Source organism: Syngnathoides biaculeatus, chromosome 14 (assembly GCF_019802595.1).
Source record: "Syngnathoides biaculeatus isolate LvHL_M chromosome 14, ASM1980259v1, whole genome shotgun sequence".
NCBI lineage: Eukaryota > Metazoa > Chordata > Actinopteri > Syngnathiformes > Syngnathidae > Syngnathoides > Syngnathoides biaculeatus.
Genome location: NC_084653.1, coordinates 18,110,970 through 18,126,122, shown reverse-complemented (window position 1 = coordinate 18,126,122; position 15,153 = coordinate 18,110,970). Strand labels below are relative to the sequence as shown.

At 39.9% G+C, this 15,153-nt stretch overlaps 1 protein-coding gene across 1 annotated transcript in view; it reads left to right on the top strand.

Annotated features, from left to right (window-relative positions):
* Positions 1–15,153, top strand: part of lrp1bb (low density lipoprotein receptor-related protein 1Bb) — a 217,218-nt gene that overhangs the window by 124,693 nt on the left and 77,372 nt on the right. Inside the window, 6 exon segments of the mRNA XM_061842266.1 lie at positions 120–491; positions 6,204–6,393; positions 7,397–7,601; positions 11,449–11,641; positions 12,770–12,895; positions 14,789–14,917. Of these exon segments, the coding sequence (XP_061698250.1) occupies positions 120–491; positions 6,204–6,393; positions 7,397–7,601; positions 11,449–11,641; positions 12,770–12,895; positions 14,789–14,917 (1,215 nt within the window).

Sequence of the window (15,153 nt, the reverse complement as noted above, 5' to 3'; positions counted from 1 at the left end):
AGTCTACTCCACTCATGTATCGATTCACAAATTGACTGCCTCATATAATTGTTTTTCGGAGGTCGTTTGAAAATGCCCCGTAGTAAGAATGCTAATTTTAATTTTCTTCCTGCTTGTAGGTTCGAACCCGTGTGCCAGGAACAACGCTGGTTGTCGACAGCTTTGCTTTCACGTTGGCAGCGGACGTCGAACGTGCTCCTGTGCCCACGGACGTTTATCAGAGAATGGCTTTTCCTGCGAACGGTATGAAGGTTATCTGCTGTACTCGGAGAGGACGAGTCTAAAAAGCATCCACCTCTCGGATGAGAATGACCTCAACTCACCGGTCCAGCCTTTTGAAAACCCTGCTCTTTTCAAGAATGTCGTAGCCTTGGCCTTTGACTACAGTCAGAATACAGTTGGCACCAACCGCATCTTTTTCAGCGATGTTCACTTTGGAAACATCCAAATGATCAATGACAACTGGACAGGAAGCGCTATTATTGCAGAAAGTAAGTGTCATTCATATTTTGTGGTCATGTTTTTGTCCGATCATGAAAAACATTATAGAACACGATTTTAGCAGTCTTTAATAGTGTATTGCTGTTCTAATTTGAAGCATACTCAAATCAAAGCACTGATGATTACAAATATCTTGAAGCTTCCGATCTTTTCAGTTCACTGTTTGTAGAGGTATCCATTTGGATCCAAATTGACTGCTCTATCCTTCCTTTTTCTATACTGTTTTTTTGGTTGAGAGTTGCAAGGAGCTGGAGCCTATCCCAGCTGATGAAAAGCATACTACACCGTGGATTGGTCACCAGTCTACCACAGGGCACATATACGTAGAACTCGACGACCATTCACACTCACATTGTAACTGACACTAAGTATGACTTGAACCCACGTTTTCTGCATCGATATCAAGAGAGTGAGTGTACCACCAACAGAGATGTATTGTGTACAAAGACAGTAAAGTGGCAATCTTATATGTTGAGATATGGTCAAATTCATATTCTTTTAACAAGTTATCAACAGTCATTCTCCACATCATGGATCAAGTGTCAGTGTTGAAAATATCTTGAAGGTATTAACCTAATGGACACAAAGTGTGAGAAGTGTTGTAAAACGGCCTCTTTTTTTTTCTTTGTCTACGGGAGCCTTGCAGCATTATGTCGCTTCAAGATTAATAGCCTAGAATATTTATAAGCCTATTATAAGTGTAAATAGGTTAGATATGTTCATGTATATCGGTTTTGTTCACATATCGCTGTAATGCTTTGGTGCAGACAGGCGTGCAACACCCACAAAGGTCGGGGCGTACCGATTCATTGTCACATATTACACTGCGTAGTCAGCATGGTAACTCAAGCAAGATGGCATTTTTGAAAAATAGCCATTTTGATAGTGCGAAGACAATGTCAATATGCTTTCGATGTAGTCATCCAAAATCCAAATCTCCCTAACATTTTGCAAGTAGTGTATGTCAACACATCAAATGTGCTTGACCTATGAGAGATCAGCAGTGGTGCAATCATTTGTCGTCATTGCAATGTGATGTAAATGAATACAAATCCATGCCAACCTACTGTACATAGTTGTGATATTCTTTTTTAAAATATAAAACTGGTAAAGCCATTTGACTATTCAATAGATAATGATATAATGTTCTGCTATAAAACTCTATAGGTGTATTGCGATACTGAGGGATTTTGTGAGAGAGTTCATTGGTGACGAGAACATGTCTGGAATCAAAAGAACTGCAAAAATCTCTTTCGCTCAGTCTGCATCCTCTGCAATTCTACGATGTTTCCCCTGGGAACAAAGCTTAGCATTGTCCAAATCTCCACCTACAACCCATTCAGACATGCACACGCTCACTTACTGTACACTCACGGAACAGAAAGTTGGCAGAGCGTCCCCCTTCTTCACAAAACCCCAACTTATCCTCACAAGGGTCGCGGGGAGTGCTGGAGCCTATCCCAGCTGTCATCTGGCAGGACACACCCTGAACTCGTTGCCAGCCAATCGCAGCCACGTTGAGATAGACAACAGTCGCACTCACAATCACACCTAGGGGCAATTTAGAGTGTCCAATTAATGTTGCATGTTTTCGGGATGTGGAAGGAAACCAGAGTGCCCGGAGAAAACCCACACAGGTATGGGATGAACATGCAAACTCTACACCGGCAGGTCAGGGATTGCACTCGGAATCTCAGAACTGTGAGGCCGACGCTTTCCAGCTGCGCCACCGCACCGCCCTCATTATAGAAATCTACAATTCATTTTCAGATATCTGCTACGGGAACATTCAGATATCAGAAATGTCAAGTGTAAATCGGAAGAATGTAGTTGCAGATAGCTGAAATGATCTTTCCGAGGAAGCAAAACAATTGCAGACGTCTGCAACACTCCGTCTACGTGTTACATGTTAAAAGTGTTTGCCACATCGTCATCAATGATTACAAATCATTTGTTTTGATGCCATCTATGCGTACGCTACCGCGTTGACAATGATTGACCGAACATCAAAACAATTGATTTCTGTTAGGGAGAGAAAATTACAGAATCTCTTGTAAATGTTTTCTTCTTATTATTATTGGAATGCATTAATTTGTCCTGAGAGAGTACCAGTCAGGAGAAATTATGATAAAGGTTTATCATTAAAGAGCCAACAACTTTTACTGGCCCCATTTAGTTTTTCTTCCTCCCTCTGGGCATACTGTTAGACTCATCACTGACTTTTATATTTCGTAAATATAACGGAAAGCCAGCATTTGTCTTCGGAACTTCTGTTTACCTCCCACCATTAATGGAAGGTGGAGATGTTAATCATCCATATTTCCCAAATTAATCTCCATGTCCCCCAATAATTAATCCCTCAACCCAGCAACAATTTGTGGCAAACTTGGCCAGATGGCTTTTATAGCAAACTATTAATTAGCAATCCGCTGACTCGGTACATGCTTGAGAGGTTTTGGGTTTGTGGGTTCCTTGTTGAAAATGTACATGCAAACTTTCGAGTAACTGCAATGTTGTTTAGCAATAAGACTTTTTTTTCTGATGTAACGCAGTCATTAGATCTTATGTGAATTCAAGGACCTAAATTTAGATCTTTTATTTTTGTTTATCATCTGCAATGTTACTGTTGTAGACAAAAGACACACATTGAAGTAGCTAGCTAATCCCTTGGCCTTTCTCGGGTTCCTCATAATGAAAGGAATTCTGTTTTTATAACATCAACCACGTTCCACTGGATGAAATAAGTACAGTCAACACGCTTCCTGGCTCACCGTGGATACGTGCATTAATATTGTTCAAAAAACTAAATTTGACAGCAAAAGTTTCAGAGGCTTTATTGATTCTTGTAAGAACAATTATTGCACTAAGTTTGTAAGTATAAGTCCTTCTGCATAGTAAAATAATAATGATAATGTGTCTGTCGTGGATACATCAACAAAGGCTATGTTTCAACATTATTTGCGAAATAAAAAAAAAATATGTCTAATTAGGGCAGCGTCCATCATGTTTAAATGTTTTAGAAAGAAAGCTGTAGTTGTAATTTTGACTTTTACAAGGTTACAGTTGTTAGTGGTGATGTTGCTTTTGTGTTTTCCCCCATTTTTTTGTCTTTTCACCTGAAACAGTTCCTTAGTGCTTTGTCCCACATAAACGACAACACCTCTGCAGGAAACCATGGGGAATAGGAGGCTTATGGAATGTTCAGACTTTTTGTACACAGGAACACTAAATGTGGGGGGCTGAGTCGTCGTAATTCCCATGGTGACCCCAGATTACCTAGTTTCGTTGTCTGTGATGATGTATCTACAAAATCCCTGGATGTGGCTTTTTTTTCTTCCTAATTTTCTTTTTGTACTTATTGATTCCCAACTGTTTGATGCATGAATCTAAGTTATAAAAATTTGACACTCAACGTGTGTCTGTGGAAATGAACAGTTCGGTTCTTTGCTTTTGCTATGCCATCTACTGCAACTATAGTTTCTTTCAAATTCGTCATTTCATTTATATTTAGACTACATGTAATGAAAAATACAATCTGATCCCAAGTGTAACTTGAAATGTGGAGACAGTGATTTAAGACTAAGAACTCCATATAATCCCAACATTCACCAAGCATTATGCTTGCTATATTTACTCAGTAGATGTTATTCTCAGTTTACCAATTCAAATGTTTGTGATTCAAGGATAGTCGGAAAACAGTATGGTCCACTGGAACTTATTTCCTCTTCCAACATATTTTTTGCACAATATGGTTGAAAATATGTTGGATTGTTAGAGTCCATCACATTGCCAAATCAGTTGTCCATCCAGCATGCTGAGACATGTTGTTACTTTGCACGCGTCATCAAGGAAAAGTCATCCAAACTCAAATGGAGTCAGCCATCTGTTGCAAACAAAGTCAATATTTTGAATTCGAGTCTTGTGGCCTAAAATTGAGACAGACCATACTTGCAATTACCCGATGCACAAGGGTGCTATTTTCACCCATCTGTCTTTGTAAAAAGTACCTTTTGAATACACTGACTACTTAATTGAACGGTGATGAATTGAAGGACGGAAGTTAAATGTCTCCGCCGTCCACTTAACCACCATTATGGAGCTCCTGTGGGTAGGAGATTTTTCAGACACGTTCTGTCTAATGCGTGAATATCAACAGCTTCTTTTCCAGTGAAGAGATGCACTTCAATATTTATTATTTGTATGTATCAATTTCTATAATGCTTGTCCAACTGAGTAGGGGCGGGGGGGTAGCAGCAAGTGGGGCACACCTAGGACAGGACATCCATGTCAGCACAAAGCACATTCATGTACAGACAACATTTCACACTCCCGTATTGTTTACAATTACGGCTAATGGATAGATCCACCTACCTAGATACTGTTATTATGTACCCCAAGCTACCGATCAAAATGGCGGAGGTAGAGCTTCCTCCTTCCTCTGTAGGTGTCGCACCGACTAATGGAGTATCTTACCTTGGAACAGACGGCTTTGTGCTGATTTATCTTCGATACGTTCAGCTGGTCGTGAGGTCGGCCACAAGCCTTAATCCACCGTTTGCATTTATTTAAATTACGCTTTGGTTTGGGAAAACGCATCGGATATCCTCCCGGTAATCTCTCTGGATAGCGCTCATCTCCATTACACGTTCCCCAACCACATCGAAGCACCGTATTTCCGAATCAGATATAAGCAGGGCTATACACTCACATTTCAGAGGCTTAAAGTAAACACGAGCATTCTTTGTTTGTGGGTAAAGGATCGCGGCTGTGGGCAGCATGGGCGGACTTCAGAAAATGACTCTCGTGATTGGTCAAAAGGGAGCTGTCAATCATTCTCACGGATCCATCTACTGAGTCTTCACTTCACCTGTGTATTTTTTTTTTTAATGTGCCAGGAAGCTGGAGTACATTGAGAAAACTCGCTCAAGTACAAGTAGAATGTGTAGAACTCAGAAGCAGACTTGCTCATCATCCTTTTTTTCATATATAACAAAACACCACAGAATACAACGGAGGCCATATAGGGCTAAAAGCAATTTAATATAAAAGAAAGGGAAAGAAAGCTGATCAGTGGCAATCTTTCTCATCCCTAAACCTGACTACGTACATTTTTTAGACAGGAAATATATCCCCGTTAAAGCCTCTGGTGGCTGAAATACATCCCACTGGGTTGGCACAGAGCTTTTCCATGCTGAAGCGCTTGAAAGCAGAAACCCCAGCACGAAGTCCCTGCCCATACTCTATGCTGGCTGGCGAGGACTTTTTGGAAAGCAATAATTCCCTTTTCCTTGCTGTCACACTCACGGCCGACAACGAGGCGCTCTCAAGCGGGCATGGCAGCAGATTATCCGAAAGGGAAGATACGTTTTTCGGGTGTGGCCTGTTTTAACCACGCCCAAAAGTCGGGAAAACTGAAATGCTGAAAACGTGTTTGACAATATAATTGAGTTCTACATAATTCTCAGTCTTTGCATGTTTTCAGCATTTATCTTCAAGCATATAATGCATTTATAACAGATCTAAATACACTTAACATCACCCTTAAGGAGCAACATATCTAAATATCAACAGAATCATTTGTTTCAAAAGTGTTGCTGCATCCTGAAACTAAACATGATACAATGCAGTCCCATTTCCTTTGTGTTGATAGGTGGTAGTCAGTCATATTTATTTAATTATTTCCTCATTTTTATTGTTCACAGGCGTGGGTTCGGTAGAGGGCCTGGCATACCACCGAGCTTGGGACATGCTGTATTGGACCAGCTCCACGACCTCCACAATCACCAGACAAACCATTGAACAGAGAGGAGTTGGTGTTCTTAGCCGGGAGGGTGTAGTCACTCTTTCGGAGGAAGACCACCCACATGCCCTGGCCCTGGATGAGTGTCAAAAGTCAGTAGTGTTTCTTTTATCCAAACCAAATTTTACTATTTTTTTCATCTGCTCCACTCACTGATAAGAGGATTCCAAGTATGTCAAAAATGTTCCAGGACTGGTGTTCCATAAAAATATTTGAAACTCAAACTACAATTCCTTCATGCTTTGAGATATGAGTCTAATTCGATGGCCGCGTTTGTATTTCAAAACACTCGGACCTCAAATTGAAATCAATGGAATTGAAAGTTGTGTCAGCCCCAGCAAAAAATGCTCTCAACGGTATTTTACAATAAGGCACAGCATTAATATTTGCTCTCCACATAACTTGCAAATCCAGAAAACGTGAGCACGAAATGCATCTGACATTGGCAAACCACCTGGCACATTACTGCCACCAACTGACAATGTACCTCCACTGCATGGAAGCCAATGCTATTATCTTCTTAAATGTCCCTTGGAAAAACACACTGGTCCTCTTACCAAGCAAATAAAACTAAGATATGAATCTTTGTTGTTTTTTTTTGTTCCACGATGCAGGTGTTATTTCTTTGTATTTTTAGCACTATCTCAAAACCAATGATGCTTATCCTTATTATCTTGTTGGAAAGGGGTTACACTTTTATCTGTGATGAGCTCCTTGAGGGTGAAAGGGGGTGGGGTGTGTGGCAGATGACATGCCACGGAGTTACAGGCTGGGAGAGGTTTATATCTTATTGACGATGTATTTAAATTTTATTCGATTTTTGGGAGGTTGGTTTCTCAAGATGGCAGAATCCCCACGGGAAGTGTTTTTTTATTCAGAAAAATGAAGCTAATCCATCCTTCCGCATGAGATAATGTTCAGGCTAGATTAATTCTGCAGTTTGTGTTTGGGCAGTGCTTTTGACTTTGAAGAAGGAGTGAGGTGAAATACTGTAACGCTTATTCTGAATGGTATCACTCATTGCTAATTTGCTGAGAACAACAGCTGCCCACGCGTATTAAATGCTTGGTTTAACTTCCGCTCATTCATTTGTAGCTTGATGTTTTGGACCAACTGGAATGAGCAGAGACCCAGCATCATGAGGGCCACTTTATCAGGCAAGAGCATGAGGATTATCATCAGCACTGATATCCTCACACCCAATGGACTGACGATTGATCACAAAGCAGAGAAGCTGTACTTTTCCGACAGAAGTCTGGGCAAGATTGAGAGATGTGATTTCGATGGCTCTGGCAGATATGTAAGTATGAATTTAAATGTTACATTCTGTCTTGGTGTCTTGGATATGACATTAACCTAACAAAGTCTTGTCCACAAAAAATGGTCACGCTTTATTGCACGTGTTTGGGAATAATAAAATCTGTGGAACTATAGCGAACCAAAGTATTGTAATATTGGAGGTTTTTCTTCTGTTTGAAAAAACCTGATTGGTTTTATGCTTTTGTTCTGAAATTATATTTTGGAACTTTGTATGTCTGAATTTTAGTGAGTTAGTTGTTGTTGTCTATTTTGTTGTCGATGTTAATGTTGGTTTGTTGATGTTTTTAATAGAAATTAAAAATCCATATTGAGCCATCTCCCACACATTTTTAATAGATTAACTCTCGGTAGACGTACATGCAAACAGACTTTGTCGATGTAAACAGCAAAATAGTGAGCTTGCTGACAGGTTGGACAAAGGCAAGCTAGAGATTGCTGGCTGTTATTGTTAATGTTTAAAGAATAATCAGTGGAACTTCACTTAGCAACAGGATTGAGTTTGAAAGCTGATTGTGGGGCTCTGAACAAATATATTTATAATTGCTGGACGGTTTTTATATCAAATGATATTTCACCATGACAGTGGTTCGTGTTAAACTACACAAATACTGAAATGTGATGATGAATATGAAACAGGTGTTTATTCTGCAACTAGCCTTTGTTTCATCTTCCTTTAAGGCAAAATAAAATGTGTTATGTCACTGAAATTGATCGAACTTTAATTTAATACACGTGTATGCCACATCCCAAACCCACGTACATACAATGGAAATAAATGATACAAAAATGATAATTTTGGTTTGTTTAAATATTTGGGCCCTTATAATAAGACCTCAATGTTTGATTATTATTTTCTTAATGATTGACTGATTCTGAGGAGCTTTATAATATTTGACCCTTAAGCACAAGGACCACACTAAACCTCACTAGACTGGAGGTTTGAGGAAGGATTCAAGAAGGAATTTGTTTAATATTTCATTATATTTGAATGACTTGCAGCAGCGTATACCGTGGTTGACGAAGCCAGTCCAAGACAAAGCCTGAGCTCTTTGTTTTATTCTTTGGTCTTATGAATCTGCTTCTGTGGTAACCTTCATGCTAATTTCTTTACAGGCTGCTGTTGTTTATACGCTTGCTGTTTTTATTTACCTCTCGACACAGCTACCACATGACCAGTATTCGCAATCATTTCTGCTTCAATCTTGGCAAGATGAATTTGTGAGAAAATGCAGAATCTGGCTGCCTTGCAAGTACAGTGCATCATGTGGCAGATACTCATTTTTAATTTCTTTTATTTTATCTAACATTGTAAGTTATACCACGCTGGCCTTTGCAGTCATCTGTTGTCGAACCACTGTAGAGCAGGTCCAACTACCAGAGACAAATTCCTTGTGATTTTGATATATTTGGCAAACAAAGATGATTCTGATTCTAATGCTCAAAAAGTATATTGTAACAGCAAGATACTGAATCTTAGTAGTTATTAAACCATTTTGTTCATTTGTGTCTGCATGACACATGAATTAATTGGATTGAAGTTTGGAACAGATTAATGCCATTCCCATTTATTACACTGGGGGAAGATTATTTGAGATGTGTGTTTTGAGCTGCGAGCATGTTCACTGAACAAATTAAATTGGTATCCCAAGGCAAAACTGTATACGGCATTTAGGATGGATTTATCGTCTAAATATGAATTGTAAGGGATCTGAATACACAATGTCCCTTTTGGGGGGATTAAACATGTAGCCTAGCTCTTTGGCCCATCTCAATTAGCAATCCATATGTTGACTGAGCCGGGTCATCTGAAAAGTCTTCACCTTCCAGGCTCTACCTGCCCCTCCTGCAGTCTAATTCCCCGAATGAAGGCTTTGCTAGGAGATTGCCTGGGGTGCACTCCAATTAAAATGTGTAAATGAAAGCCAATGTGGCTGATGCTCAACTTCAACCAAACCAAACTACACCAGTAGAACCCTTAACACGCTCCCCACATTGTATCTACAGAGGTGGCATTTTAAAGGTTATGGTTTGTTGCTACTCCCGTATAAAAGATTTATTCTTTCACATTATGGTGTATAACCGAGCAGTCTTTAGAACGCTAACTACTTTTTTCACGACTGCTCTCCTGCTACATTGTAATGTGAAAGGCCACAAGTAAAAATTCCGAGTTAGTCCTTTTTGTTTTTATTTGTTCACTGTTCTATTTCCGCTGAATTTAGACCCATTTTCATCAAGGGAGGACATTTTAGTAGTTTGATATACATTCTTTTGCATTTCCAATTTAGGATCTCAAAATACAATAGTGCCTTGAGATAAGTCTTTGCTCTTGCAACTCACAATACTCACATCTCAAATCATATTTTCCCATTGGCATGAATGGAACTGTCCTAGCTCTCTTTCAGCCAACCCCCACCACCCCACAAAAAATACAACATAAATGTTTGTAATGTGTTTTTAGTCAGAAAAATAACTCTATAATAGTGCACTTTGTACATATATACAGTAATGATGAATAAACAAAACAACGAAACCTTATGTTTTGCTTCAGTTCAATAGACATTGTGCTGCTCCACCTGAAGACAGTCTCAGCACCTCAATTAATTCCAGTAATAATATTTGGTCTTTGCAAAGGTCAAAGAAAATACGCCATCTTTCCACTTGTTTCTCCCATCATATGCAGTAGGGTCATAACACTGTGATGCAAATGATAGTTTTTGCCACATTTATAGTGTTGCATTTTTTGTTAGCATTAGGCTGAATGGACTTAAAGAAGGTACATAATGTTGTTGTTAAAATACACAATGGGTAATTCTGTTTGTTTTATATTCACTTCAATGGTCAACTGCAGCAGGGAGTGGCATTAAACAGTTTGCAGCCTCATTTTCTTGAAGAATTATTCATTATCTGTCAAACTGCTGCTTATTGTGAATTAAACTGAGCTGGGTTCTCTTCCATCGTGCAGCACTCGTATCTCATTTTTTTTGCTCTCAAGTCAAAGCCCCCCCAAAAAAATCAGACAACAGCTCGAAGACCTTAGCAAGTCACTCGTACTGCATCTCAAGGGACCGCCGTGCTTGGCTTTGGTGGAGGCAAATATGAATAACAAATACTGAATGTTTCATTTAATAAAAAAGGCAAAGTACCAGTATGTTAACTACCAACCCATTTGCGTAAACCACGGAAGGCATATGCTGGTGGTTGAAATGCTTCCCAAATCCCAAATAATTTCCTCGCGGTATGTTACCCCATCTGGCTTGCAATCGTTCCATCTCGCTCCCTCTCTCCATCACTGTCTCGCGCTCATCGCATGGCCAGTTGGTGCATCTGCGTGCTGGGCTTCTTTAATCAACACCTGTCCTAATCATCCCAGTATGGCACAGGGCTAATGTGATGCTGCTTACAAGCCTGTTGCACTAATGGCAGAGACTACAGAGCTGCTGGAGGCTGTGATCCTCCTACACAAGCGTGAAGAATCCCACAAGGAGGAAGCTGATGGATTCCTTCATCCCTGCCAATGACAGTGCAATTTACCCCCCTGCAACATCTGGGTTCAGCAATTGTGTGGGGTGACGCGTTGATTAATGCAAGGAAAGATTATCGTCCACATAAATTCCTTGGCATGCACTCCGGCCTCCGGCCAGATCATGAACAGATGTCTATGCATTGTTTGTTAATAAACGAACAAATATTGGTCACAGAATGTGCGTATTCATTTTCGTGTTGTGGGGCCTCTGATGCAAGCATGCTTGCACAATAATCATGTTGTCTATTTTTCTTTCTTTTATGAAATGTTAGTTTTAAATAACATTATTGTCGTCAACCTCCAGGTCATTGTGAAGTCAGGTCAAGGAAACTTTTACGGACTGGCCGTCTATGCAGATTTCATCTACTGGTCGGACTGGGCTCGCAGGTCGGTCCTGCGGTCCAACAAATATACGGGCGGGGATGTCAAGGTGCTTCGAGCAGACATCCCCCATCAGCCCATGGGAATTATTGCTGTTGCCAGGGATACAAACAACTGTGAGTACTTACACACCTTGAGCTTTCTTTTATTTTTTTTAATTGTTGGCAGTACTGTACTTCTTTTTCTTTCGGCTTGTCCCGTTAGGGGTTTCCACAGCATGTCATCTTTTTCCATCTAAGTCTATCTCATGCATCCTCCTCTCTGGCACCCACTGTCCTCATGTCCTCCCTCACAACATCCATCAACCTTTTATTTGGTCTTCCTCTCGCTCTTTTGCCTGGCAGCTCCATCCTCAGCACCCTTCTACCAACATACTCACTCTCTCGCCTCTGAACATGTCCCTTCTAACTTCGTCTGTCAGCCTATCCATTACTACCACAAACAGGAAGGGGCTCAGTGCGGAACCCTGATGCAGTCCCACTTCCACCTTAAATGAATTGTTGGCAGTACTGTACATAGTGTGTTAATTCCAGATTCACTTTTTAAATATTCTGTCTGGTTACCATGCAATATTCTGTATACTTTGAGTGTGACATTGTATTTAGTGATATATATATATATATATATATATATATATATATATATATATATATTTTTTTTTTTTTTTTCTTAGGCGCAATAAGGGTTGGGAAGTGTGTTAACTGCCTGGTAACACACATCCAGCAATGTTGTTGTACCGTAAAAATATGGTAGTTAAGATAAAGTACTGTACTATTGCGACCTGAACATCTTATTTATTGATTTGTGTACTGAACACTATCACATTAACATTTGGCATGCATTTTTTTTTGTCTGTGGATTATTGTTGACAATCTTAAACGTGCAATTTAGAGTTATTCATGTGTGATGACCCAAATTCAGGATTTGGAAAAACATGTTTGAGATTTGTCTCAGCAGCTGCACATGTATTGGATAGCAAAATCCCTCCCGCCAGTCATCTCCATTAGCTATAAAGTATCAGGTTGGGTAGTTCAGTTATTAGACTGAAGAAGGATCAGGCACATTTGCCATGAAAGGAAGAATGATCATGTATTATATTTGCTATCTCATCCGGTAATGGTACAGCTGATTGAAAAAGAAAGCCACAAGCTGTGTCGTTCGGTAAGACGAGTGACTGATGACATCGAAATTAGGAAGCCTTTGCTGCCTCTGCACGCTTAACGTTGCTTGGATTATTTTTGAAGGTGAGCTATCACCGTGTCAACATATGAACGGAGGCTGCGGTGACCTCTGTCTACTGACCGCCCAGGGGAGGGTCAACTGCACCTGCCGCGGCGAACGCGTCCTCCTGGATGACAACAGATGTGTGTGTAAGTCACATTCAATTAGACAGAATCCACAATTGCTAACCCGTATTTGCACTTGCAGATATTGATTTCAATGGTACTTGGCATGGATTAGTTATTTGGACGTGAGATGTTTACTTAACCTTGCTGTTTACAGTCCATGGGTTGGTAAAGTATGGCCCGTGAGCCTCATATCACCCGTGCTTTTCTTTAATCTGGCCCACTGAGGGTAAATTATCATCCCTGTTATATTTCCCCATCGCTTTTGTATTTTTCCCCTCAAATTATTGAAACTGAATTTCCTCATTTTTATCTTTTCAAATAAATAGTTCATTATTTTATGTAAAAAAATAAAAGAACATTAGTAAAATCATCAATTTATTTAACCTTTAGTATTTTTTACAAATGTGTGCTTCCTGAGTTGTCCATGGCGAGGAGGCCTCAGAGAGTTGAGCTTTCCTCGCCAAACAATGATGGACCGGAGAACACCGGATCTCGTCAGATCTCGGAAGCTTAGCAGGTTTGGCCCTTGTTAGTACTTGGATGGGAGACCGCCTGGGAATACCAGGTGCTGTACGCTTTTCTCCCCGGCTAAAAGCAGAGGGGTTGTGGTGTAAAAGAGCATCTGGCGTAAAACTATGCCAAACAAATATAATAATGATAATAATAATCATATAATAATAATCTAAGATGACACCCTGTGGCGACCCCTAATGGGACAAGCCAAAAGGAAAAGAAGGAGACTGTGGTTGGAACAGTACAGGTAACAGACAGTACAGTCTCTAGCTTGTTTTTTGGGTCACAGTATCAAAATTATTCATACAATGCACTGCACTACAAGTTTTGTGTAAAAAGAGTTGTATACTTTTTTTTCTCTATTTTGTTTGTAAGCAGTAATTTAACCATCCATCCATTTTCTTTTGCCGCTTATGCTCACGAGGGTCACGGAAAGCCCTGGAGCCTATCCCAGCTGTCAACAAGCAGGAGGCAGGGTACACCATGAACTGGTTGTTAGCCAATCGCAGGGCACATCGAGACAAACAGTCGCACTCACAATCTCACCTAGGGGCAATGTAGAGTGTCCAATTAATGTTGCATTTTTTTTTAATTTTTTTTTTGTGGGGGGGGGGGAGTGCCTGGAGAAAACCCATGCAGGCACGGGGACAACATGGAAACACACAGGCGAGTCTGGGATCGAACCCGGGTCCTCAGAACTGTGAGGCCAACATTTTACCAGCTGCTCCACCGTGCCGCCAGCAATCATTTATTTATTTTGTATTTATTTATTTTGTCGTGAACATATATTGTTATTTCAAGTTTCCTGTTATTTAAAGAACTTTTGAATGGTGAACTGCACCTTCTTCTTCTTCTAATATAAAATATGTATGTGAATTTAAAACACAAATCTAAACAAAACAAAACCCAAAAAACTACTTATGAAACAGTGTGGGCCAATCGACCCATTCTTATTTCAACAGCTACATTTTTACATCATTGAAATGTGCATGAAGTGGGGCTCCATATATTTGATAATAAATGCTCCCACCGCATGGGTTATTTGCTCGTGTTTATCTTAAGTGGCACGGAATGTTTGTTCCAAAGCATTCTCAACAGACACTTATTTTGCTGCCATTAACCTTTTTCAAGTCTCTCAATGGTCACGTATCTAGCAAGGATTAATAAGGATTCAAACACAGGTCATACTGCTCATATTTCACATTTAGCTCTCACCTGCGTTACTCTATAGGAAGTGATTTTAAATTCTTTCTCTCAAATAAATAACACAATGAAAAACAAAAACCATTTTGCTTTTTTATCTTATGTCGCTAGAATTACACAGTTAATCGCACTACAACAGATTTACCCTCCATTTTTGAGTGGAATCCCATTTTTTTGTGTGTCTTTCTCATACTGCAGCAAAAAAATCATCTTGCAACATCCACAGCGAGTTTGAGTGTGGGAATGGAGAGTGCATTAGCTACGAGCTTACCTGTGATGGAATTGCACACTGCAAGGATAAATCCGATGAAAAGATGCAGTACTGTGGTAAGGAACACAACGGTAACGGGGATACAGTTCTTAGATTCGCAGGGGTGTCAACCCCATCTTTGTCATGGGTCAGATTACTCTCGGGGGCTTATGACTGTAAAACCATTGAAATGGTGACTGCTTCATATTTTTGTATATAAATATTAATGCATAGCCAATTTTACATCAGAGGTCATGGGTATTAGGTTCTTCACATACTGTAAATATGGGAGTGGTGACAAAAACATTTATTA